This window comes from Beta vulgaris, chromosome 1, assembly GCF_026745355.1.
Source record: "Beta vulgaris subsp. vulgaris cultivar EL10 chromosome 1, EL10.2, whole genome shotgun sequence".
Classification (NCBI taxonomy): domain Eukaryota; kingdom Viridiplantae; phylum Streptophyta; class Magnoliopsida; order Caryophyllales; family Amaranthaceae; genus Beta; species Beta vulgaris.
Window position 1 is genome coordinate 13,548,798 of NC_079202.1, and position 25,807 is coordinate 13,574,604.

Sequence of the window (25,807 nt, forward strand, 5' to 3'; positions counted from 1 at the left end):
TATGGACTAAATTATCGTACATATTTGGTGGATTATAGTAACAGGTCAAGTGTACATAATATTATATGACAAATAGAATTTGGACTTTTCTTCTAAAAAGTACACCCGTCCTCTCTTTGCTTCCCTACACATCTATATTTTCCATGATAAAAGATTTTTCAAATGATAATGGATTGACATAGCGTGTCCACTTTCTACTTAAACTTTGTGTTAGGTGGTAGAGAAAGAGAAGAAAATGGCGGATGTGAACACCTTCAATGGCTTAACAAAAGGAAAGCCTATTCGTTGCAAAGGTAACTCAGCTTTTCTATTCCCCCCTTTGAATCTGGTATGATCTAATTCTTCTTATTATGCCTGGGACATGCTGTTTTGGGCGTCTAACCACTTGAAACGATGCAGCTGCTATTGCTAGAGAAGCAGGGCAGCCTTTGCTGATAGAGGAAGTAATAGTGGCTCCTCCTAAGGCTCATGAAGTTCGAATTAAGATCCTTTGTACTTCTCTCTGTTATAGTGATATCACCTTCTGGAAATTAAAAGTATGTTCACTTCCTTTTTTTTTTTAGAAATTATTCATTCCAATTTAAAATAATCGTTTCATTTGACTTTTATGATTTCTGATGCACTATTAAACATTATTATTCTTAATAAACTTGGATAGAGTGAGTATTAAACTTGAACATCAAGTATGGAAATTATAATTTGGATGAACCTAGTTATTAAGAGCGCAGTCAATGGATAAGTAAGGTTTTTTTTTTTATCTATATGAGTCACGAAGGCGGTACAAAGTACAAAAAATTGGAAGGGGATTCAAACCTATGACCAAACATTCACATCACTAATTTAAATCTCTATATCTTTCAAATGGTCCAGTTTAGAAGAGCCGCAAAACCCGGGCTCTGATATCATGTTAATTTTCAGATTATATGAAAATGGACCTGGGTAACCCAATAAGGAGGAGGAGAGTTTAGCTCACTTACAAGCTAGAAGGTTCCATCCTAAAACCAATTAGTGATAGGAGGAGTAACTCCTCATCTTATAAAGTGGCTTATTCTCTCCTCTTTCTCCAATGTGGGACACTCACAAGTTGGCATTTTATGGGTTTCAACAATATGTATCTAAGAAAAGAACTTCTTGCGAATCATTTAAGTATATACACATTATATTTGAACACTATTCACATAATTTACTTTGACCATTATTTAATTATGATTTATGCATAATAAAAATTATATATAGTCATGATTATCTTGTTAGAGTTATGACCTGTGCATAATATGTGGTTTATACACAAAAAATAATATACATTTGAGATTTTTTGTTAGGTTCATTGATATATATTTTTGATTATAAATTTTTTATAAAGTTTACTATTCTAATTAATGATCAAAGTTGTGTGTTGATAAAGTTGAATATTGAATTGTACATATAAAAAAAGGAAATAAATTAATAGATAATTTGTTTTGAGACCAAGAAAATACTCCCTCCGTTTTTTTTAGATGTAACATTTTGACTTTGGGCACTATTCATCCAATACACTTTGACCACTAATTGTTATTTATGCATAAGAAAAAATATAGTCATGTGGGATCTTGTTTGATTCGTCACGGTATACACTTTCCAAATATATATTTTTTATAATTTTTACTTTTATACAATTGGAGATATTGTCGGTCAAAGTTGTGTCTCGGCAGATGTGAAAAGTCCAATGTTACATCTAAAAAAAATGGAGGGAGTATTAGTTTATGCTAATACTTATATCTTGCTCGTATTTATTTTGAAGGATCCTCCTGGATGCTTTCCAAGAATCTTGGGCCATGAAGCTGTTGGGTACATACTTTTATCTTTAAGCTCTTACGATTTTGTAATACTATGTGTGAGTGTGTGTGCGCGCACAAAAGAAGACTAGTCACCAAGTAGATATATTTGATATGATTGAAAATGGGCCTAGACAATCCGGATAAGGAGGAGAAGAAATTCGTTCCACATACAAGTCCAAAAGAGGTTTCATACTAAAACCAATCGGCAATAGTAGGAGTAGTTTCTCTAGCTTATAATATGATACTTTTTCTCCTCTTTCTCCAATGGAACAACTCACATGTGCACAACATATATGGGGTTCAACACCCCTTACATGTGAGTGTCTTTAGAATTACAAAACACTAGTAAGGTAAATATTAATAATCCTCATTGGGTATGAACGTCCAATATACGTCCTTATCGAACTACTTGAATGCCTAGTATGAAAGACTCAACAACCTAGGGGATCTGTATAATAAAGAAGTTGTACATAAGTTCTTTCATTCGTATGAAGAATGTAGATAGAAAATTGAAAATAGAGAAATAAAGAGAAAAAGAGGAAAAATGATATTATGATAGATTGAATCAATTTCTTACATGAGCTGATGAGCAAAGCTATTTATATGGTATCTACAATGAGGTGTCTTAACCAATCACCAAGCGTTACAATGCTGATTAGGATAATAGAAGCTAACAAACATCTAACAACTTGTAACTAACTAAAGCTGACGTGGAGTCAGTTATTGCTGCTCAAACTTTGCTCTGTTGCTGATGTTTAAGTCTTCCTCTGTAGCCGATGATGATGAGATATCATCAATAAGTTGCAAGTCACAACAGATAGTACAGATGCCAAATAGACTGTCCATTATAAGTTATTTCGTCCTTTGTTCATTATTGGGAATTTGGTTTTCAATTGAATTGAAAAACTGTTGGAGAGAACTGGAGAAGGAACAAAAAAGTAGAGAAAAAAGTCAAAAATTGACAAAAAGAAAGAGCGAATGTGAAACGAAGATAGAAATACCTTATTTAGGTGGGTCCACTTACGGACGTACCTATCATTTCCTGATAAATGAGTTAAAACACCATAAACAATAATCGGTTGGTTTTATAAGAAACCGCCTACTTTTGGTTTTATATTAACTACGGTCTAAGTCTAATATTAAAAAGAGAACATGTCAACTTTTTTTTAGTATAGTGACTAGTTTAATCTATATAAGGACCAATTTAAAATATTTCATGACCAGTTTAATCTATTTAATAATGACATTTTCTAACTCATTTTGTGATTAATTTAATACATTTAGTGACTAGTTTAATCCGTTCGCTAAAACTACTGAATTATTTTTTGAAAATTGTCTATTGTAGTTCGAGTATCAAGAAACAAAGGAAGGAGAAGATAAGGGATAGCTAGGATAATGTTGGGTTAGAGTGAAATGAAATGACTTTGTTAGAAAAATTCAGTCTTAAGTTCGTCTAATTTTATGTTAAATTAGAGCGCCTATTCTAACAATTTGTGAACAATAAATATTGCGATATCTTAGAGGAAGAATTGATAGAAGTGCAAGTGTGGTTCTATTTTTCAATTGTTTAACTTTTCTCCTATTATTGTGAGATGATTTTTTTTAGGAAGTTTATGAGGTTCTAGTGAATTTCCAATTCCACGAAGACACTATTACGAACATAAATTATTAGAATCTCTATATTAGGGACTAGGGAGAGAGAACAAAAGTACAAAGAAACTATAGGAAAAAGAAAAAAAAAAAAAAAAACACAAAATTTACATTGATTTGCATGCGTCATTCAACTTTTGTCCCCAAAAGTACACTCTATACAAATACAAATATATTAAAAGGCGTGCGAAAACAAGAAACTGTGCCACGTGGCGCTCTCTCGAGGGAGTTTTAGTTCATGTAATCCATGTACAATAAAAAAATTAAGAAATTGCTTAGTATAAGGTTTGATCCCGAGACCTCAAGTATATATCCTAAAGTTCTAACCACTAGGCTAAGTTGTATTTAGTGTTATTATCATAAAGTATTATATTAACAAATGAAACTTTTTCTTACCCGGGGCATAGCTCGAGCCTAATGACTAGTTGATTATCTATAAAAACTCTTGTTTGTGGATTTGAAACCCTAGTTATTGAAAAATTAACCTTTATTTTTTGCATTTAATACACTTATTATTCATAAATCAACCCTTATTTATTCCTATAAGTGCACAAACTGCACACTCACAATAAGTATTTTATCACTACTCCCATTTGTTTGTTTGAAATTGCAATATTTGTTCATTATAAGGTCTCCAATGAAAAAATTTAGGTATTAACTTTTTCATTTTGAATTAAAGTTGATAATTTAATAGTTTCACATGCTTGACATATATATATATAGGGGCAAGATCACATGAGAATGCTCCATACATGAGAATTGAGAATAAATCTCAACCACATGATTGTATTAGAGTTACAACAATTGTTCATTAGAGTTACACCTCCTAATAAATTTTGAGCCCAAAAAAAAAAAAAATTGAATTTTTTTTCTTCTAATATTCATTTTTTGGAGTTACATCACTTTTTCGTTAGAGTTACATCACTTATTCATAAGAGTTATATAACATGAAATTCATTCTCATCTCTCATACAATAAGTATACATTCTCATATGAACTCAATTATTTATATATTTTCAATTGTCCGTGCACAAATAGACTTTCATGAGTGGAAACCTAAAACCAAGGGACAATAGTTGAAGTAGCATTTAGTCCATCCTCTGCCACATTTTACAATTGTGGGAAATACATAATTACATCATGTGAGGATTCCTCTTAACAAAAATTCTTTTGAAATTGACATAAAATTACTTATTTCTCGTGTGTAGGATTGTAGAAAGTGTAGGAGAAGAAGTAAATGAAGTAGAGGCAGGAGATTTTGTAATACCAGTGTTTATAGCAGATTGCGGGGAATGTAAGGATTGCAAGTCCAGTGAAAGCAACTTGTGTTCAAAGTTTCCTTTTACAGTTTCACCATGGATGCCAAGAGAAGAGAGCAGCAGATTCACTGATTTAAAGGGGGAAACTCTGTTTCACTTCTTGTTTGTTTCAAGCTTCAGCCAATATACAGTGGTTGATATTGCCCATCTCACTAAACTTGACCATTCCATTCCTCCCAACAGGGCTTGCCTTCTTAGTTGTGGGGTTTCCACTGGTAAATTCTATTTAGATCCTTGCTTTATATTCTTTTGACCAAGCCCCTATGTATTTTTACATATATATGTGGTGTGTCGCACATATCTTGAGTGTTTTCGGATGTGTTTTCTTTACCTAAATTTTCGAACTCCATTCAACTTACTGAAACTCATTTAAATCGGATTTATATGAACTTATGTAAACTTATTTTTCGTGAAATTTTGTTTTTGTTTTTAAAGGTGAAGAGAATAATGCACCTCAGCTGGTAATGTAGCTCATGTAGCATTTAGTAAGCCTTACATCAATTAGTTAATTGGTAAAATCTTGAAAAGCTATTATAAAATTTGAAACTATATAATATTCATACCAACCCTATATCTGTTGAGACTTCAGCAAGGATTCAGGTCCAGCTTTTGATTTAACAACAAGATTATTTCCAGATCCTACAAACAACCTTAGCTAATTAATCAAATAATATAACCCAATCTCAAAAGATGCACCAAGAACGACATTTTTGACACGTTTAGATTTATCATTGTGAGCTTTGTAGGTATAGGTGCTGCTTGGAGAGCTGCCAATGTCCAACCTGGATCATCAGTTGCTATTTTCGGCCTGGGAGCCATTGGATTAGCGGTACTTCGTGATTTTGTGTTATGTTATGGCTTATGCTGAATTTAAGTTGTTTTCTTTAACTTAGAATGTGATCTGTTTATGTTTTTATCATTGGTAATGTAAAAGGTGGCAGAGGGAGCAAGACTTTGTGGAGCAACTAAAATAATTGGAGTAGATGTAAACCCAGAGAAAATAGTCATTGGTAATCCTGTATAGTTTTAATCTAATCCTGATTCTCTAAGTTAATCATATATATTTTGTAGTTGGTATGATTTTGATCAGCTTTTTCATTGTGTTTATGTTGGTTCAGGTAAAAAGTTTGGAGTCACCGACTTTATCAACCCTAATAGTTGTGAGGATAAATCTGTCAGTCAGGTCTGTTTCTTGTATGATTATAGACATGAATTTTGTAAGTTCTATTGACTATCAATCTAGAAATAATAGCAAACAATAATAGAACAACAAATAACAAAGCAAGAAAAAACACACAAGAACTTTTACGTGGAAACCCAAGAACTGGGAGAAAAACCACGAATATGCACTAGGAATCGATGAATATTCAAGAAAGATTACAAAAGCGCTCAAGAACTCTCTCTATAGCTTTTTCTCTCTCTAATATGTGAATAATGATGAATAATACAATAAAAGACGTATTAGGGCATCTATTTATACCCCTACATGGAAAAACGCGTTTTCAGAACGAAAACGGCCCAAAACAGACCCCGCCTCCCGTGTCGTAATTCAGCCTGCCGCCCGATCGGACCCGACGCCATCGGGCGAGCCACAAACACACGCTGCCCAGTTATTCTTTGCGGGCCCGATCGGGCGAAACTTAAAACAGCCATAACTTCTTCGTTTCTTAGCGGAATTGGGCATATGACCTATCGTTGGAAAGCTCTCGGAACAAGCTATCACCTCAAAATCATTTATATATTGAGAGATATGTCCATTCAATGTTATCCTTATGCACAATATGATGTTTTTCCTTTACGCAACCTCATCTCCACACCCATACACCTCCATGAGCTCCATATACTACCATATACCCAACAATCTCCCACTTGGAGATAGGTGTAAGTGAAGAAAACTTCATACCTTCATCATCCTGTCATTCATCTCAACTCCTACACACAACTCCCACTGCAAAAGCAATCTCTAGTCGTGTCCAAATCATGTCATACTTCAAGTATTCCATGACATCACATCTCCTCTACACCAAGAAAACTGACATTGAAGTTTGTACCAACTCCAATACAAAAGACATCAAAGTCTACACTGACTTTGATTCTTAATGACTAAACTCCAAATCATTGCACCATCACTCCATGAACCTATACACCCTCATAACCCGGAGGTCGGATCACCTTAGAGACAAGCACAACCAAATGAAGATCCCTTCCTCAACAACTAAGGAAAATAACCACTTCCTCTCCAACCAAAGAAGCACATTGAAGTCTCATCAAACTTTAATAAAACCAATTACCACCTAAGCCAAAGAAGCTTCTCATTGTTCTAAAAGCAAACTCACATTGCTCCCTCTCGAACAATACACCCTTTGTTCCACTTAGGATTTCCGGCACAACATGCTTGTGTGCCGTCCTTCACCTTGTGCGCTTACCGGTCAATTTGCCACTGGGATACCTCTTCACCACGGCTCTCATCCCTTGGCTCACTATCGATAGTTTTCCTACCAAACGACACTTTACATGAAGTTCTCATCCCAATCTAGGACCCCTTTATTGTGGTCCCCATGGTGTAAAGTTTTCCACTCCTTGCCCCATGAGCTATGATCATAGCTCCCTTGACAATCTTCCAAGAACCACCATCAAACACAACCTTGTAACCCGATGTAGCAACTTGGGCTACCGATATCAAGCTTTTCTTCAACCTTGGGATAAACTTGACGTTCTTCAACTCCAACGAGCCACCATGAGTGAGTTTCACACTCACATTACCTTTCCCCATGACTTCCACAGCCTTGCCATCCGCAAGATAGACCTTTTCAAGTTTTCCGGGTTTGAAATTCTAAAACAGCTCCTTGCATGGTGAGGAATAATGAGAAGAACCCGAATCCAAGACTCATGATATTTCTGAGCACCCAACCAACTCTTCCTGATCATCCATGCTTACCATCAAAGCATCGGAATCGTACTCAGAATTCAAGTTAGTTGATGTTTCTTCTTCATCATCACTTTCTTGAACCTTCTTCTTCCTTTTCCCATTCTCTTTCTTAGGACAATCTCTCTTTATATGTCCTTCATTACCATACCCCCAGCAAGTAACACTAGCCCTGCCTTTTGACTTACTCCGGCCCCCCGTTGACTCCGATTTTCCCTGAAAGTTCCTCCCTTTTCCCCTCCCTCTACCTTCTGCACTGTATGCTCCAGATGATTCTCCACTATCCTTCATTCGAATGCTCTCACTCAAAATCAGATCACGGACAACATCATAAACCAATTTTTCTTTACCAGAAGAATTACTAACAGCAGTTACTACAGTTTCCCATGCAGTAGGTAAGGACGACAACAAAATTAGGGCTTTCACTTCATCCTCAAAGACAATATTAACCGAAGATAACTGACTTATTAATGAATTAAATTCATTGATATGTTCAGCAACAAAACAACCATTATTCATCTCTAAATCAAACAAACGATGCAGACCGTGCCAATGTCAACCGCACCACCGCTAGTGTCTGCCGATCGAGTACCTTCCATGTAGCCTCATCAATGCTATCTGGCTTTGCAGACAAAGGTTGATACAGATTCTTCTGATATAAGATGTCTTCTATTTGCATCTTCCAATATCCAGAATCTGTTCCATCAAACTTCTCAATTCTAATCTTTGCATCCTCCATTGTTAAGATCTAGACAATAAACCAACCTAGCTCTTGATACCAATTGTAAGTTCTATTGACTATCAATCTAGAAATAATAGCAAACAATAATAGAACAACAAATAACAAAGCAAGAAAGAACACACAAGAACTTTTACATGGAAACCCAAGAACTGGGAGAAAAACAACGAATATGCACTAGGAATCGAAGAATATTCAAGAAAGATTACAAAAGCGCTCAAGACCTTTCTCTATAGCTTTTTCCCTCTCTAATATGTGAATAATGATGAATAATACAATAAAAGACGTATTAGGGCATCTATTTATACCCCTACTTGGAAAAATGCATTATCGGAACGAAAACGGCCCAAAACAGACCCCGTTCGATCAGGTCGGGCGAGACCCGCCCGATCGGGCGCTTAACACTCGAAGAATTTTGCTCCCGGGCCCGATCGGGTAACGAACGCCCGTGTCGTCATTCGGCCTGCCGCCCGATCGGGGGAGATGACCCGACGCCATCGGGCGAGCCACAAACACACGCTGCCCAGTAATTCGTTGCGGGCCCGATGGGGCTCCCTCACCCAACCCGATCGGGCGAAACTTAAAACAGCCATAACTTCTTCGTTGTTTAGCGCAATTGGGCATATGACCTATCGTTGGAAAGCTCTCGGAACAAGCTATCACCTCCACTTTGAATCACCTCAAAATCATTTATAGGTTGAGAGTTATGTCCATTTAAAGTTAGCCTTATGCATAATATGACGTTTTCCCTTTACGCAACCTCATCTCCACACCCATACACCTCCATGAGCTCCATATACTACCATATACCCAACAAATTTGATAGCCAACTGTGATTTACTTTGATGAATTTGTTGGACTACATTGTAGTTTAGTGCTCAAGATCTATCTAATACAATTGATTTAACCGTCTGTTTGGTAAGTGGTATTAAATGGTGGTAATAGTAATGGTTTTTAGTGTAAATTTGTGAAGATATATTTCCAAGTTAATATCCATGGTAATGAAATTCGATGTTAAAACATGGGTTTTCCTTTATAAATTGTCATTAACGCTCAATACCACCTTTTCAAATGGTAATGAAAAATGATGAAATTTTAATAAGAAAGTAGGCGTTTTGGGATAAAGTAGCATTACCATGAATGTTGACATATGAATGCCATCACAAATTTACGTAGAAACCATTATCATTACTACTATCTACCAAACGGGTCATAAATGCCATTCTTTTTTTTTTTTTTGATCCATATGAGCCACGAAGGCAGTACAAAGAAGGAGAGGGGAGATTTGAACCTGTGACCTATAGTTCACATCACCCCAATCTTAACCATTAGGCCAAGACATACTTGGTTTTGCAATTAAACTTTTATAATTAGTGAGAGTTTGTTTATTTGATGTCCTATTTCGAGAATGTAAATTTTTTTTAGTTTATTAGTGGGAGTAAAATACGTTTAGCTTATCAAGAGGAGATTAGGCTAGGTAATTACCTTTGGCGTTTTGTTGGATATAATTTTTCATGAACTAATCAACTCCTTAAACATTTTCTACTTCTTGTGCGCAATTGTTAGTACTCTTATCTATATAATACTATAAAGCAATAAGGATTTGCTTATGTGTCATGTCTATGTTAAAAATGCTGAGGTGTCAAGCTTTTGTATAAACTTCAAACTTAAATATTAATGATGTGTCATGCCTTTGGTAAAATACATGAATCTTGTGTGTGTCGTGATCTTCATAGCTAGGATATTGCAATCATGAAATCAATTATGATCATTTAGCTTAGGAAAGCCGAAAATAAATTGCTAATTTCAAGCAATAATAAAAACTTTCCTTTGATATATTATCTCATATCCGAAATTTGAGAGGAAATATACAAGAATATGCTTTACTAAATCCTTTTTTAATTCATATCTATACTATTATGATATGTAGTGATAGAATATTTGTTGTTCAATTGGTCAATCTATAAGTGTGCTGTGATTTTGCCTTTGATAAAATATTTCTTCAATCAATTGTAATCTCCTATATTAGGTAATAATTTGAAACATGCTTAATTTATGCTCAATCATCTTTTGAGATGAATGGTCTAGAATAAAATGCTTGGCAAAAATTCAAATTGGATGGCTACAGTTACATCCGTAATTAGCTTGATTTTAGCAATCATAATGTGCTCATGTAGCTTGTATCGCAAGATACATTTAGAATTTTAAAAAACTGAAGTTTTTTCCCCAAAATACATTAGTATGTGGCTCATTATCTATCTATACTATTATCTAAAGTAAAATCCTAAATCCTACGTGTCAAGCTCACAATCACCGAGCAATTCTAGAGCTTCTCACAATAAAACTCTCAATGAGAGTGTCCACGTGGCAATACAAAATATTTTGGCCGAAAATTATATGAAAAATGCAAAAAAATCGTGATTTGTGTCTGATTGATTTTTTAAATTAGGCAATTAATATCATGGTATCATATGAGATTTCCGGAAATCAAGCACATTCCATTTATAAATTAATGTGATTGATGTTAATTATGGGTACAATTACATAATTCAAAATTCAAATTAATATTGGTGTTGGCCGAAAATTTTAATTGTCATGCATATAGGGTATTTACGAAAATTTTACTAACCAACTAAATACGGGAAGTAATTTAAATTATCAATCAATCTTAATTATTGCCTCCCTTAATTGTAATTGTCAGTTAATTTAAATTGATACTATCCGAAATTATGTTACCAATCAATCAATCAATAGTTATTCTGATTGTCAATCAACCATAATTTTGGATACTAATTACCTAAATAACGTAAATATGCAAAATAAACGTATCATTTTTTTGTATAAATAGTGTCGTTTTCTCTTCAAACATCCCAACTCATTTTCGGATTTTCAATTTGCATATTGATGTCAACTTCTTCCCCTATCTCTACATCAATATTATGTTCTCCTCCAAACATAATAGAAACAGAAAATCCATCCAAAAAATTGTCCGCTAAAGTTGAATATTCGAATTTTTTAGATATTGAATCTATGGTTTTAACTCTTTTTCGTGGAGGCCATTTTTATTTCCACAATGTCCAGTATGTTTACATATCATTTTAATAAACGCAATGAAGTTTGGGCTTATGTTGAAGACGTTAAGACAACAATACATGGTTATCGTCCGTATTTTGATTTTTCGAACATGATGTTATATGATCTACAATGCATTCCATCAAGAGCTTACAAGATTGTATGAGTATTTTGAAGATTTTGATTAAACAATACGGAATGTTGTGGCGTTAACAACAAAGTATTGGTTGATTATCTTTCAATTGATTAAAACGTAGTAATTAAAGTCACATGTAGTTGTCATATAACATTTTTATTATCGATAACGTTTTTAATTTATTTTGTTTCATATTTATTTTTAGTATGTAGTTGTAATAAGATGATTTTAATCCCTTTTTTCTATGTACTTATTTCTCTTTCTCTCATTATCAATTTATTAACTACTTTGTCCAATGTATTGGTTTTGATGATGCATTGATAGTTCAATTCTAATACTTTGACCCATATAAATTCTTCACCATCATTTCAATAAAAACAATAACCTCCTAAATTTATTGCAAAAGACACATCAAATGGCAAAAAATTTTGTCCCACTACATATCCATCTCTTTATATATAGTCTAGCTCTATTGTTTTTCAATTCACATCAAAATATAATTTTCGGCTCTCTCCTTTTCTTTATTTTCTCTCTTGAAATTCCATTATTATCAACACATAAATCATGGATCCTCAAATTGCCAAGCATGTTAAAGATGTCAATGACTTAGTGATCGGTTATTGTGAGCTTGACATGTAGGATTTCGGTTTTATTTTAGATAATAGTATAGATTGTTCACATAAATTTGGTTTAACTAAATTGATTTGACTTATCAAAATTATTAGAGTTGATTTCGATTGAATTGATTTATAATAATTGAACATTATATATTAGAACTATTCGATTGTTTAAGTAATTGACATTAATAACCATCATTGTGCGTATAAAATGGCGAGGTAATGATAATATTGAAATATATATAGATTTATCATGGTCACGATGAAAGAATTAGATAGATTTACTTTGTATGTGAATAGTGCAAAACTCCCATTTTCTAAGAGAGAATATAAACACATAGGGCTTATAGAATAAACATGTAAAGTTGGACGTTAGAACAATAACACATTAAAAAAAATTGTTAAGTTCCACCTTGAGTAAATTATCTTAATATGATGCTTTACACGAAAGATGTGATACAATTTTTTAAAATTAAACTTTCAGTAATAAATTAATTGCTTGCCATCCATAAAATGGCTAAATGGATCAATAGTGTAACAAGACTTAACGTTTTGTTGCTTAAGAAACATAATAATGACCAATTTGTAAATTGAAAGCATCAAAACTTCACTTTTTATGATTCATGTGTCAACCTATCTATCTATTTATATATATATACAAATTGGTAATATGCTCGTGCGTTATGCAAGATATTATGGTGTGTTTATCTTAATGTATATGTGTTTAATATATGTTTGTTATTATTTTTTAGTTACTCTTCAATTTTTAGACAAACTATATAATTATCGTCCCAATATATTATTTGACTAAAAAAAAAAAAAGTCATAGTAGCTAAGTATCTTTTAGCAATATGATCTCGAGGAACTTTGGTGATCATACACCAAGTGAAAGACACAATCTTATGTACTACTATTATCACTACCTAATTAAATAAAAGGATCTCATGCACCTGTTATGCATAATACATGCAGTTCTTTAAATCTATACAAGCCCCTTAATATTTTTTGAGGAGTTGTTTTGTTGGATGTAGAAATGGTTATTTGCACGGTTCAAGATATTTCAGTTACTTTTTTTAAGCAATAATTTGCTTCTTTTTCGGTGTATATTTTTACCACCTTTCTTCATTTCAATGAATTGTTATATTTTATGTCTATTGCATACTTGAATAAATAAAAGATGAAAAATTACATTAATTTGAGAGGACTAATATGCGAATCTATATCAGTTTTATTACATATCAAAACTTTTGAAAAATGAAAAAACAAATACTAATCAAATATGGTATTTATATAATACAACCATATAGTAAGTTCAAATGAAGGAAAATATCAATCTTTTATTAAGTGACTGTTCTCCCCATCTTATTTTCAGTTCAATTTAATTTAGTTCCAATCAGTTCAGTTCCTAAATTATTATCATTACTATTAGTTATGATTTAATTCAATTCAGTTCAGTTTAGTTGCAATCAGTTCATTTCAGATCAGTTACAATCAGTTCAGTTTAATTGCAATCATCAGTATAATTCAGTTGTTTTATGCCGAATAGAACAGACCCTAACATGACTTATTAAATTAATAGAAATATCCTTACTTTCTTATTTTTCTTTTTACTCGGCAATATTTTTATGCACCATATTTATAACTTTAACACCTAATCATCCAACTGTTACTTCTATGCCACCCAATAAAACTGTCATTAATGTTAGTTTGCTGACAGACACAATTGCTACACATTTTTATATTATATAAAGGTTGAAAATTTTGCTTAGGTGAATGTAGACAAGGTCATAAAAATCCTATGTGTCAATTAAACACCAATTTTTTGCTCTTAAGGAATAAATAGGTGGCACAATGAAATTCGAATGGGAGAGATTTGAGCAAATCAACCAAGATTATGGTTAATTTGAGTGATTTTAGGTTTAAATTAGGCAATTACTATCATCAAATCTCTATGTATATAATCAATACTAAATCTTTGCCTTTTTGATTTATTTGATTGATATGGAAAACGTAATTTATGTTAAGGATTTGAAATTCTCAGTCAACTTAAATTTTGGGAATCTCATTAATCCCCAATCAACCTTAATTTCGGATTATCAAAATCATTGCCTTTTTAACGCCTGAAATAATTTTATAAGAGGCAAGCAACTTCTAAACTAGGTTCCACCACAAATCTTACACTTAATATCAATTCCTTCGTCTGTTTATTTACATCTCCATGTTCAAATGTGATAGGTTGTGGGTAGTGGGTTTATTTGCTATAGGATTTATTTAATCGAAGGAGTTGCATCATTGGTAAAAATAAAGTGGAGAATTGATGCATGTTCTCTTCGGCATAAAACAACTGAACTGAACTGAACTGAATAGTGATATGTGAGAGTAAAAGTATTATCGTCCAGAGCTGAACTGAACTGAAAATAAGTTGAGGAGAACAGGTCTGAGTATAAGCAAGCAAGAACTACATGAAATTAGAAAAAAGAATTAGCAAGAACTTCTAAAATTTCTTTTTTAGCATCAAAGGAACCTGATATATATATATATCAGAGTACTTTCTTTATCCATGAAAACTAAGAGACTAAATAGCTGGTATATCAAAGGAAGTAATTTCCAATATGTTTTCTTTTTCTATACACTCATTGCTTTGGAAAATGAATTACTTTCATATGAATAACAGGAGAAGTAAAATGACTCGAAATCGTAAATCATTTCTGTTGTAAATGAATAATTGACAAGCAAGAAATCTTTTCGTAAATTACTATAAAAATCAAAATATTATAATATTATACATAATCGGAGGCCATTGAGTGCCATGAAGTGGTGAGAAGTGATAGTGCATGACGACAAGAAAGAGAGAGATAGAGAGAGATGGAGAGAAGGGTTGATTGAGACTGTTGGAAGGAGGTGTATGGCTGAGTGCCAATATTAGTGTAATATGGGAAGTTAAATCAATGTTATTATGTGACTTCCTTTAAATATGTAATAAAGCAATAAATACTCCCGTGCATTATGCACGGGTCTTAAAACTAGTTCCTATTATATTATAGATAGACTGATAGACATTATTAAGCCTATAAGAGTCTTAACAGCAATTCTGTCTAAATTATTATTTAACTAATCACTTTACACTTTGTTGGATAGCAATTATGGAGGGAAAGGAATGAGAGGGTAGGGGTAGGGAAGGAAAAAAGTGAGTTTGCATGTTATGTCGTACCCACACAACGTTTTACATGGCGTCAAAATCAAACGGAGAGAATAGCAATTACCCTAACAACCTATCCATTGATAAGAAAAACAAGATTTTGATGGAGTGCGGTTCATGTGTATTGAATAGGTTATAAACGAGATGACAAATGGAGGTGCAGATTATTGTTTTGAATGTGTTGGCATGGCATCATTAGTCCAGGAAGCTTATGCTTCTTGCAGAAAGGTCTCTTCTCTCCAACTCTATTTCTTCTCCAATTTTGTCTCTGATGAGTTAAGTTACATGTATTTTAACATCTTTTACCATAAAACTTTAATTTATTTTTTAGATAAAATCTTTGGAGTAAGTCTTACCTAACATACATTTACAACCCATTTGATTGGTAATGATAAATGGTGTTTTTCGTAATAATTTTATGTATATTTTTATTAGAAAATTCTTATGTTAATGATTTATTAGAATGCTCGTTCCTTAAACTGATTGATTATATAATTACAGGGCTGGGGAAAAACAATTATGCTTGGAGTGGACAGGCCAGATTCACAGCTAAGTTTAAATTCAGTTGATGTGTTGTGTAGCGGCAAAACTCTTGTAGGATCATTGTTTGGAGGTCTTAAGGCTAAATCTGATATTCCTATCCTTGCAAAACGTTATATGGACAAGGTAAATGGAGTATTATTAGTTGACAACTTGACACTACAATATTTTGCTTGGGCTAGTTTTCTTTTATTTTTTTTTCAATATTTTTTTTCATTACTTATTAGTGATGAACTTCATTTTTTTTTGACGGGAAGTGATGAACTTCATATTAGATACTGCCCCATCCTAATTTGATATAGGATCTCAATAGTAATCTGGATCTCATTCCTATTATCAGTGTTTTTACCATCTAAAAGATATGCCCTATATAAGTTCTATAATATTTTTTCACATCAATATCTGTTTGGGTTGCTTGGTTTGACAGGAAGTTCGACTTGACGACTTTGTGACACATGAGATGAAGTTTGATGAGATAAACAAGGCATTTAAGTTGCTTTTGGACGGGAATTGTCTTCGATGTGTGATGTGGATGGATTAAGAAGTTGTGCCTGTTGGGTGTAACATATGGTACATCATAACTTGGTTGTGTAACAATATCACACACGTTTATAAATTAATATGATACTTTCATATAATTATTATTTTTTTCTATATGTCATTATTGACGTATTTAATATTATTTTGGAGCTGTTTCTTGTCATGTTTCATAAATTTGTTTCAATTTTTTTTTGATTCGGTAATTTAGTGGCCCAAATAGGCTCAATCCTCAGAGCTACGGGGTAAGAACGGGATTTTAGCCCATAAGGAAACTTCTAGGGAACTGAGAATTTATACTCAGAAGCAAATATCCACACAAATACCCCAATATGGGGATGATGAGAGTCGAATTCTCGAGCTAAGGTTGTAAGTTCTATTGACTATCAATCTAAGAATAATAGCAAACAATAATAGAATACCAAATAACAAAGCAGGAAAGAAGACACAAGAACTTTTATGTGGAAACCCAAGAACTGGGAGAAAAACCACGAATATGCACTAGAAATCGATGAATATTCAAGAAAGATTACAAAAGCGCTCAAGAACTCTCTATGTAGCTTTTTCTCTCTCTAATATGTATTCTTCATCATTATTTACATATTAGAGAGAGAAAAAGCTATAGAGAGAGTTCTTGAGCGCTTTTTGTAATCTTTCTTGAATATTCATCGATTCTTAGTGCATATTCGTGGTTTTTCTCCCAGTTCTTGGGTTTCCACGTAAAAGTTCTTGTGTGTTCTTTCCTGCTTTGTTATTTGGTATGCTATTATTGTTTGCTATTATTCTTAGATTGATAGTCAATAGAACTTACAAGTGGTATCAAGAGCTAGGTTGATTTATTGTCTAGATCTAGAATAATTAACAATGGAGGATTCAAATATCAGAATTGAGAAGTTTGATGAAACATATTTTGGATATTGGAAGATGCAAATAGAGGACATCTTATATCAAAAGAATTTGTATCAACCTTTGTCTAAAAAGCCGGCTGACATTGAAGAGGCTACGTGGAAGATACTCGATAGGCAGGCATTAGCAGTGGTGCGGTTGACATTGGCTCGGACTGTGGCGTTCAATGTCAAGGATATCAAAACAACGGCGAAATTAATCAAAGCCTTGTCAGATATGTATGAGAAGCCCTCGGCAATGAATAAGGTATATCTGATTCCCCGTTTATTTGATTTAGAGATGAATAATGATAGTTCTGCTGCTGAACATATTGATGAATTCAATTCAATAATAAGTCAGTTAACTTCGGTAAATATTATCTTTAAGGATGAAGTGAAAGCCCTAATTTTGTTGTCCTCTTTACCTACTGCTTGGGAAACTGCTGTAACTGCTGTTAGTAATTACTCTGGTAAAGAGAAATTGGTTTATGATGTTGTCCGTGATCTGATTTTGAGTGAGAGCATTCTTTGGAAGGAGAGTGGAGAATCATCTGGAACATACAGTGCAGAGGGTAGATGGAGGGGAAAACAAAAGGGAAAAGGGAAGAGTTCTCAAGGGAAATCAAAGTTAAGGGGACGAAGTAAGTCAAAGGGTAGGAATAATTTTACGTGTTGGAATTGTGGTGAGAAGGGTCATCCAAAGAGGGATTGTCCACATTCCAAGAAGAATGGTGGAAAATATGACCATAGTGAGAAACAAGAGGATAGTGACAACTCATCGATATTTTCTGCATCGAATGAGGTTGAGGATGCTCAGATTTTGAGTGTTGATAGTTCGATAGAATCGTGGATCCTAGATCCGGGGGCATCATTCGACTCTTCACCCATGAGGGAGCTATTTCATGACTTCAAGGCAAAGAAGTTAGGAAAGGTCCATCTTGCTGATGATAAGACTTTGGATATTATAATGAAAAGGGAGATGTGGTTGTCAGGACTACGAACGGAGGAACTTTAAAACTGCATGATGTTAGGTACATTTCAGGCCTAGCAAATAATATGAATCTGTGAGTCAATTGGACTCATGTGGCTACAAAACCGTGTTCCGTAAGGGAAAATGGAATATTTCCAAAGGTTCCATGATTTTGGCTAGAGGTACTAAGATGGAAACTTTATACACTATTGCAGGGTGTACATGATTGTTGCAGCTACGGTAGATGAGACCAAGTTATGGCATACTAGACTTGGTCACATGAGTGAGAAGTGGATGAAGATTTTAGTTTCGAGTCGTAAATTGTCAAGGTTGAAATCAGTTGACATGGAATTTTGTGAGAGTTGTGTCTATGGCAAGCAGAAAAAGGTGACTTTCACAAAAGCCAAGAAAGAGTTGAAAACTGAGAAGCTAGAATTGGTGCACACTGACTTGTAGGGTCCTTCACCAGTCAGATCCCTTGGAGGCTCACGGTATTTTGTTACTTTCATAGATGACTACAGCAGGAAGGTGTGGGTCTACTTCATGAAGAAGAAATCTGAGCTTTATGAAACCTTCAAGAAGTGGAAAGCTGAGGTCGAGAATCTGACTGGAAAGAAGATTAAGTGCATTAAGTCTGATAATGGAGGTGAGTATGAGTTGGCAGAGTATACAAAACTTTGTGAGGAAAACGACATTATTCTAAAGAAGACAATTCCAGGGAAACCTTGACATAATGGAGTTGCAGAGAGAATGAACAGGACACTGACTGAGAGGGCTAGATGTATGAGGTTGCATGCAGGGCTACCTAAGATTTCTGGGCAGATTCAGTTAGTACAGCAGCTTATTTGATCAACAGAGGACCATCAGTTCCATTGTAGTTCAAGTTGCCATAGGAGGTTTGGAGTGGAGAGGGGAGGTAAATCATTCTTTTGTAAAACTATTTGGTTGTTTTGCATATGTTCAGTTTGAGAAACGTGACAAGTTAGACCCAAAGGCTGTTAAATGTTATTTTATTGGGTATGGTTCTGAGAAGAATGGATATCGATGTTGGGAACCAAAAGGCAGAAAGATTTTGAGACAATGTGATGTCATATTTGATGAGACTAAGGTGTATAAGGATGTATTTGGTGATAAATCTGAGATTACTGAGATAGTGGGAGTTTAGGAGAAGGAGATTGTGGAGATAGGTGGCATTGATGGAAGGGATGTCATTATTCCATAATGGGTTGCGCAACATAGAGATGAAGTTCACACTCCTGCAGGATCTGATCCTGATGAGTCAGATTTCTCACAGCCTGGTAATTCAGAGGGTACTATTGTCATACAACCAAGAGGCTCCAGTTGTAGTACAGGGAGAATTGTCTCTCAAGTTGACTTGAGAAAATCCGCAAGGGTGTCCAAAACACCTGTTCGATATTCACCTTCTATGTATTATTTGTTACTAACTGATGCAGGTGAACCAGAATCATACAGGGAAGCAATAAATTCGACTGATTCATCTAAGTGGGAGCTAGCCATGAAAGATGATATGTAGTCCCTGGAAAAGAATCAGACATGGGAGTTGTCTGGATTGCCTGCAGGTATGAGAGCACTTAGCAACAAATGAATCTTCATACTGAAGAAAGAGCCTGATGGAAGTGTCAGGTATAAGGCGAGATTAGTAGTAAAGGGGTTCCTACAAAAGGAGGGTATAGATTATAATGAAATATTTGCTCCCGTTGTGAAGTTGACTACTATTCGTATCTTGTTGGCTATTATTGCTACTGAAAATTTGTTCTTAGAACCAAAGTTATTAAAATCGCGATTCAAATATTAAAATCTTACGATTTTACGATTTAAAATATAGTAGACGATTCGATTTGCGATTCAAGACGATTCTATACATTTTTGTTGACTACCGAAAACCTCGCAAGTTTAAATCATGCTAACAAAGAAAATAAGAGATATATATTGTTAGTTATTGCCAATATAGTGGGTAAACAACTATCTTTTCCAATTTTTAGGTCTTTTAACTTATAATTTTAGCATATTCAATGAAGATTGAGTGCAATATATCTTAATTATACATGTTTGTAGAATCTTACGATTCTTCGATTCGATTTTACAATTCGATTCTAAAGGTTGTTTTCGATTCAAACTAGAATCTTGATTTTAACAACATTGCTTAGAACAGATCGATGTTAAGACTGCGTTTCTACATGGTGATCTGGAGGAGGAGATTTACATGAAGCAACCAAAAGGTTTTAAAGTTCAGGGAAAGGAGAACTTGGTATGCAAGCTCAAGAAGAGCTTATATGGATTGAAGCAGGCTCCTAGACAGTGGTACATAAAGTTTGAGACATTCATGTGTAGCAGTGGGTTCAAGAGAGCTGATAGTGATGATTGTTGCTATTTGCAGAGGTATGTAAATGACTACGTTTACTTACTTCTGTATGTTGATGATATGCTGATTGCTGGTACAAGTATGGATGTGATAAATGGTGTGAAGGGAAAGCTCTCACAAGCATTTGAGATGAAGGATTTGGGTGAATCTACACAAATCTTGGGCATGAAGATTTTCAGGGACAAGTCTACTGGTATGTTGAAGTTGTCTCAGGAGGATTATATTCTTAAAGTGCTGAAGAGGTTTAATGTAGGAGATGCTAAACCCATAAATTCACCGCTTCCTAGTGATCTTAAATTGATAAGGGAGCATTCACCAACTACATAAGCAGAAAAGGAGCGGATGACCACTGTTCCCTATGCTTAGTGTTGGTAGCTTGATGTATGCCATGGTGTGCACACGGCCAGACATTGCTTTTGCAGTGGGAGTTGTGAGTAGGTTTGTTTCTAATCCAGGTAAGAAACATTGGGATGCTGTAAAGTGGTTACTAAGGTATTTGAAGGCTACTTCAAGTATGGGGCTTTGTTTTTGGCAGAAGGGAGTAAAGCTAGAGGGTTATGTTGATGCTGATCTCAGTGGAGATATCGATACAAGCAAAAGCACGTCAGGATATGTCTCTACTGTAGGGGGTACTGCAGTGAGTTGGATGTCCAAGTTACAGAAGTGTATCTCTTTGTCTACTACAGAGTCTGAGTATGTGGCAGTTAAGGAGATTATATGGTTGATCGGTTTTCTTGAGGAGATGGGCATTAAACAGGAAAAGGTGATACTTTTATAGTGATAGTCAAAGTGTAGTGCATTTGGCTAAGAATCTCATGTATCATTGTAGGACTAAGCACATTCGGAGGCGTGTTCACTACATCAGGAGTTTAGTGGAGGAGAATGAGTTGAGTTGGAGAAAGTGTTGGGTGCTAAGAATCCAGCAGATATGCTCACTAAGAGTGTGAGTTGTGATAAACTAAGGTTGTGCAGGACCTTAGTTGGTCTTCGTTGATTATTAGCGAAGATGGTGGATTAGGCATTGAGATGAATGAGAGGATGATGAAGGTATGAAGTTTTCTTCACTTACACCTATCTCCAAGTGGGAGATTGTTGGGTATATGGTTCATATGGAGCTCATGTGATAAACTAAGGTTGTGCAGGACCTTAGTTGGTCTTCGTTGATTATTAGCGAAGATGGTGGATTAGGCATTGAGATAAATGAGAGGATGATGAAGGTATGAAGTTTTCTTCACTTACACCTATCTCCAAGTGGGAGATTGTTGGGTATATGGTTCATATGGAGCTCATGGAGGTGTATGGGGTGTGGAGAAAGGTTGCGTCGAAGGAAAACGTCGAAAAAGGAAGAAAAGGGAGTTCGCCCGATCGGGACGGGCAAGGCCGCCCGATCGGGCCCGCAACGAAACATGGAGCTGGGCAGTTATGGCTCACCCGATGGCTTCGGGCCATCTCGCCCGATCGGGGGAACACCGAACTACGACGTGGGCGTTCCTCACCCGATCGGGCCCGTATGACGTATTAGGGCATCTATTTATACCCTTCCTTGGAAAAATGCGTTTCCGAAACTAAACCCGCGAAGAAACAGCCCCGCCCGATCAGGTCGAGCGAGATCCGTCCGATCGGGCGCTTAACTCCAACCTCAAATGTGTATACGGGCCCGATCGGGTGAGGAACGCTCGAGTCGTAGTACGGTGTTCCGCCCGATCGGGTGAGATGGCCCGAAGCCATCGGGAGAGCCACAAACTGCCCAGCTCCATGTTTCGTTGCGGGCCCGATCGGGCGGCCTTGCCTGACCCGATCAGACGAACTCCCTTTTCTTCCTTTTTCAATGTTTTCCTTCGACGCAACCTTTCTCCACACCCCATACACTTCCATGAGCTCCATATGAACCATATACCCAACAAAGGTAATTTGTTTCATGTCATTCTTTGAATTTTTTCATGTCATTATTACTAGCTTCTATGATATTTTTCAACAAACTTGTATCAACTCCTTATGTACCCTATCCTTATTATTTACTTCTGTATCATTTTTACTTTATGTCATTTTTCAGCAAACTTGCATCATTCTCCCTTATTTTATTATTATTAGTCAACTCCTTATTATTAGAAAATATTTAAGGAGTTGTTTTGTAGCTTATAAACCTTATTATTACTATACGAACTGATATTACTTTAACGAAAACGATATCATTATCACTAATAACCTTCTTAACTCAAATGGACTGCAAGAGGGGGGTGAATTGTTGTGTGGAACTCTTAGTAGTTTTTTGCGGAATTATAAAGAAACTAAAGTAAATAGTGCGAAGACACAAGAGAATCTTTATGAGAAAAGCTTCCTAGGCCCAATAGGAAGAAAGTACAACTCCACTTTTATATTAGGCTAACACCTTTATTACAACCTATTCTCTACTCGGACTATCTACTTCCACTAGAAACTCTGACTCTTCCAGATCAACAACTCCTTCTAACTGTTGAAACTCTTTTCTCTCTTCTCTCTGCTCTTTACTCTCACACAAAATTAAAGTAACTCAAGTTCACTCCGCTTGTACTAAAAAAATTACAACTCATTGAAATTGACTCTAGTATACTGGAAATTAAAGTAACTAGTCAAGAATACAATTGAAACTCTGACAAACTATTAACATAATTTAACTCTATACTCTTGTATTTTACTCTTAGTTGTCCAACAAATTAGGACAAGTGATTAGCTATCTATATTAAGTTATAAACTCAACTAAACAATCCTTATATCCCATGAGGTCCACTTAAACACATAACATCCACTCTCTCCACTACTAGAAACATGCACATTATCTTGTGCTTGTTGCCTATGTAATACCCTGACCCATAAGGAGTTGAGTATATCGTCACTAATGCGCATCCAGGGCCAGCAACTGCCTTCAATAACCAACACATGTTCTATTGGCGCATTTTGTCCTCACTTATGCGCACCCCGAGAAACTGCCCAGAAGGTCACCCATCACTGGATTACTTACAGCCAAGCACGCTTAACTGTGGAGCAACTAGGAAATTAAGCTCCTAAAAGAAAGATGCATCTTGTTGGAATGAGTAGCCTGCTAAATCCCTTTATAGCAATCATGAGGGGTGTTACAGCCCAAGCTTCCTACATTTTAGCCCACAAATTGCATTAAAACACATGTCTTATTAATCTGCTGATTTGATTCCTAAAAGACTAAAAAAAAATCCAATTTTCAACCTAGATATTTATTTAACTCAGAATATAACTAATTTCCTAAAATTATGGCATGAACAATATGGACTCTTACTTGAATCCATTAATACATTTAATTACTACTCGTGACTCATACTTAGACATAGACTTAGTAAACTCATAGACACCTAAGTTCCACTTAAAACTTGACTCGTATTCCAGTCATTCTCCAGACTCTAGTATACTTACAAAGACCTTAGAAAATTAAACTCCGTCGTAATTTTATATACTTCTTTACTCTTTAAGATGCTCCTTCTCCAAAACTCTTGACTCTAAACTCTCTCTAGAACTTGGCATTAACCAGCTTTGCTCCTGCTGTGAAACTCTACTTGTATCATCTCTTGTTCCATCATGTAATACCTATTTTAGAACTCCTTGCATATTCTCAGAATTCCTTGTTTAGATAGTCCTAGACCATTTTGACTTGGAACTCCATTTATTTCTGCCTTAGAGAACTTGTTACTCCACAAGTTACTCCTAGCAACGTGCGAGACTCTAAGAACTTGCAAAATTTCATGAGAGCTCAAATCTTTTTTAGACAAATTTGTTTATGTGCAAGTCATCATCAAAACTTATAAATCAATAATTTTAACCCTTTTTTATATTAACAAACAAAGAAAACAAACCTGTAGATAAAAATTAGGCAAAATTATCAAAAATAATCCGAAGTTTGGGCCATCATCCCCCATTAATATTTATGTTTCTTATGTTTCTTTTGTCCGAGAATAATCCCAAGTTGTCATATATATTGTATTTCCATGTTGGTCTCCTTCCTTTGGTGATCTACTCAACAAGTCAAAATATCATGGGCCCCACTCAATTTTTTATTTTAAATATTGATCCATTTCCGTCGAAAAAAAGAAAACAAAAAAAAAAAAAATGAAAGGGAAAGAACATGTGCTCACTTGAATAAAAAATAATAAGTAACGCAAAAAAAAACTTCTTTAAACAAAAAAAAAATCTAACAACAAACCCACGCATAAACTCTTAAATTTCGAAAATTCAAACAAACAAAGAGATATAATTAAAAACAATTAAAATATTATTTAAATCATAAAATTAAAACATATAAACCAAAAGAGATATAATTTAAAAAAACTATACATGAGGCCTACGATTTTTAACTACTAAGCAAGTTATCATTAGAGTCGGAACAATATTGGTAGATAACATGAGCAATTGAGATTATCTAAGGGAAAATGATACTTGAGATTAATGGTGGAAGACACCTGAAAATTTGGATTATTTTTGACAATTTTTCCTAAAAGTAAAAACTAAGTACAAAAAAATGTAAACTTACTAGAACTTTAAAAATAAATTAAGTACTAACAAAATCAAAATAAACTAATCAAAAACAAAGTCTATACAACTATATGAAAACTAAACTTGACTTGTAATTTAGATTCGGACTCATGAGAAGTTACTTTTAGAAGCTTGTGTAAATAGATCGAGAAAGAAACATTTGGCTAATGCTTCTCGCTTTAATTGGCATCATCAAACATAAGAATGTTCCAGTTAGGTATTCTTGACCATCACAACACCATTAAATATGTTAAATGGTTAGACCATGGTTAGAAACAATGTAAATTCTCTAGTTGCAATCTTAGAATAATAGCAATCAAGTCAGAAATAGGATTTTAAGAGAAAATTAAAGAGAGTTGCAGTTCCATTGCACATATATTCCGCGAAAAGAAAAGTTTCATTCCATTTCTAGTTAAAATAATACAAAATGAAATGAAGATGAAAAGAAAAACAAAAATAAAAGAAAATCAACAAAACATCAA

At 34.5% G+C, this 25,807-nt stretch overlaps 1 protein-coding gene across 2 annotated transcripts; it reads left to right on the top strand.

Moving 5' to 3' along the window:
* The first annotated feature begins 119 nt into the window (after positions 1–119).
* Positions 120–16,718, top strand: LOC104883596 (alcohol dehydrogenase-like 7). Of its 2 annotated transcripts, XM_010668137.4 has the most exons (10): positions 125–293; positions 400–536; positions 1,781–1,827; positions 4,676–5,001; positions 5,533–5,615; positions 5,721–5,796; positions 5,905–5,969; positions 15,608–15,703; positions 15,977–16,141; positions 16,443–16,718. In XM_010668137.4, exons 1-10 carry the CDS (start codon positions 236–238, stop codon positions 16,554–16,556), a joined length of 1,167 nt encoding a protein of 388 aa, XP_010666439.1. In that variant the 5' UTR covers positions 125–235; the 3' UTR covers positions 16,557–16,718. The 2 variants fall into 2 exon arrangements, with proteins under 2 accessions (XP_057248415.1, XP_010666439.1); XM_057392432.1 differs by lacking the exon at positions 15,608–15,703 and having other exon boundaries at positions 120–293.
* Positions 16,719–25,807: the final 9,089 nt, after the last annotated feature.

Bases quoted from the DNA above. Each gene is read 5' to 3' on its own strand.
- LOC104883596 (XM_010668137.4), top strand. From the start codon at position 236: ATGGCGGATGTGAACACCTTCAATGGCTTAACAAAAGGAAAGCCTATT. The intron at 5,616-5,720 runs GTACTTCGTGAT...GTAATGTAAAAG, and splicing joins TGGGAGCCATTGGATTAGCG to GTGGCAGAGGGAGCAAGACT. The intron at 5,970-15,607 runs GTCTGTTTCTTG...TGTATTGAATAG, and splicing joins AGGATAAATCTGTCAGTCAG to GTTATAAACGAGATGACAAA.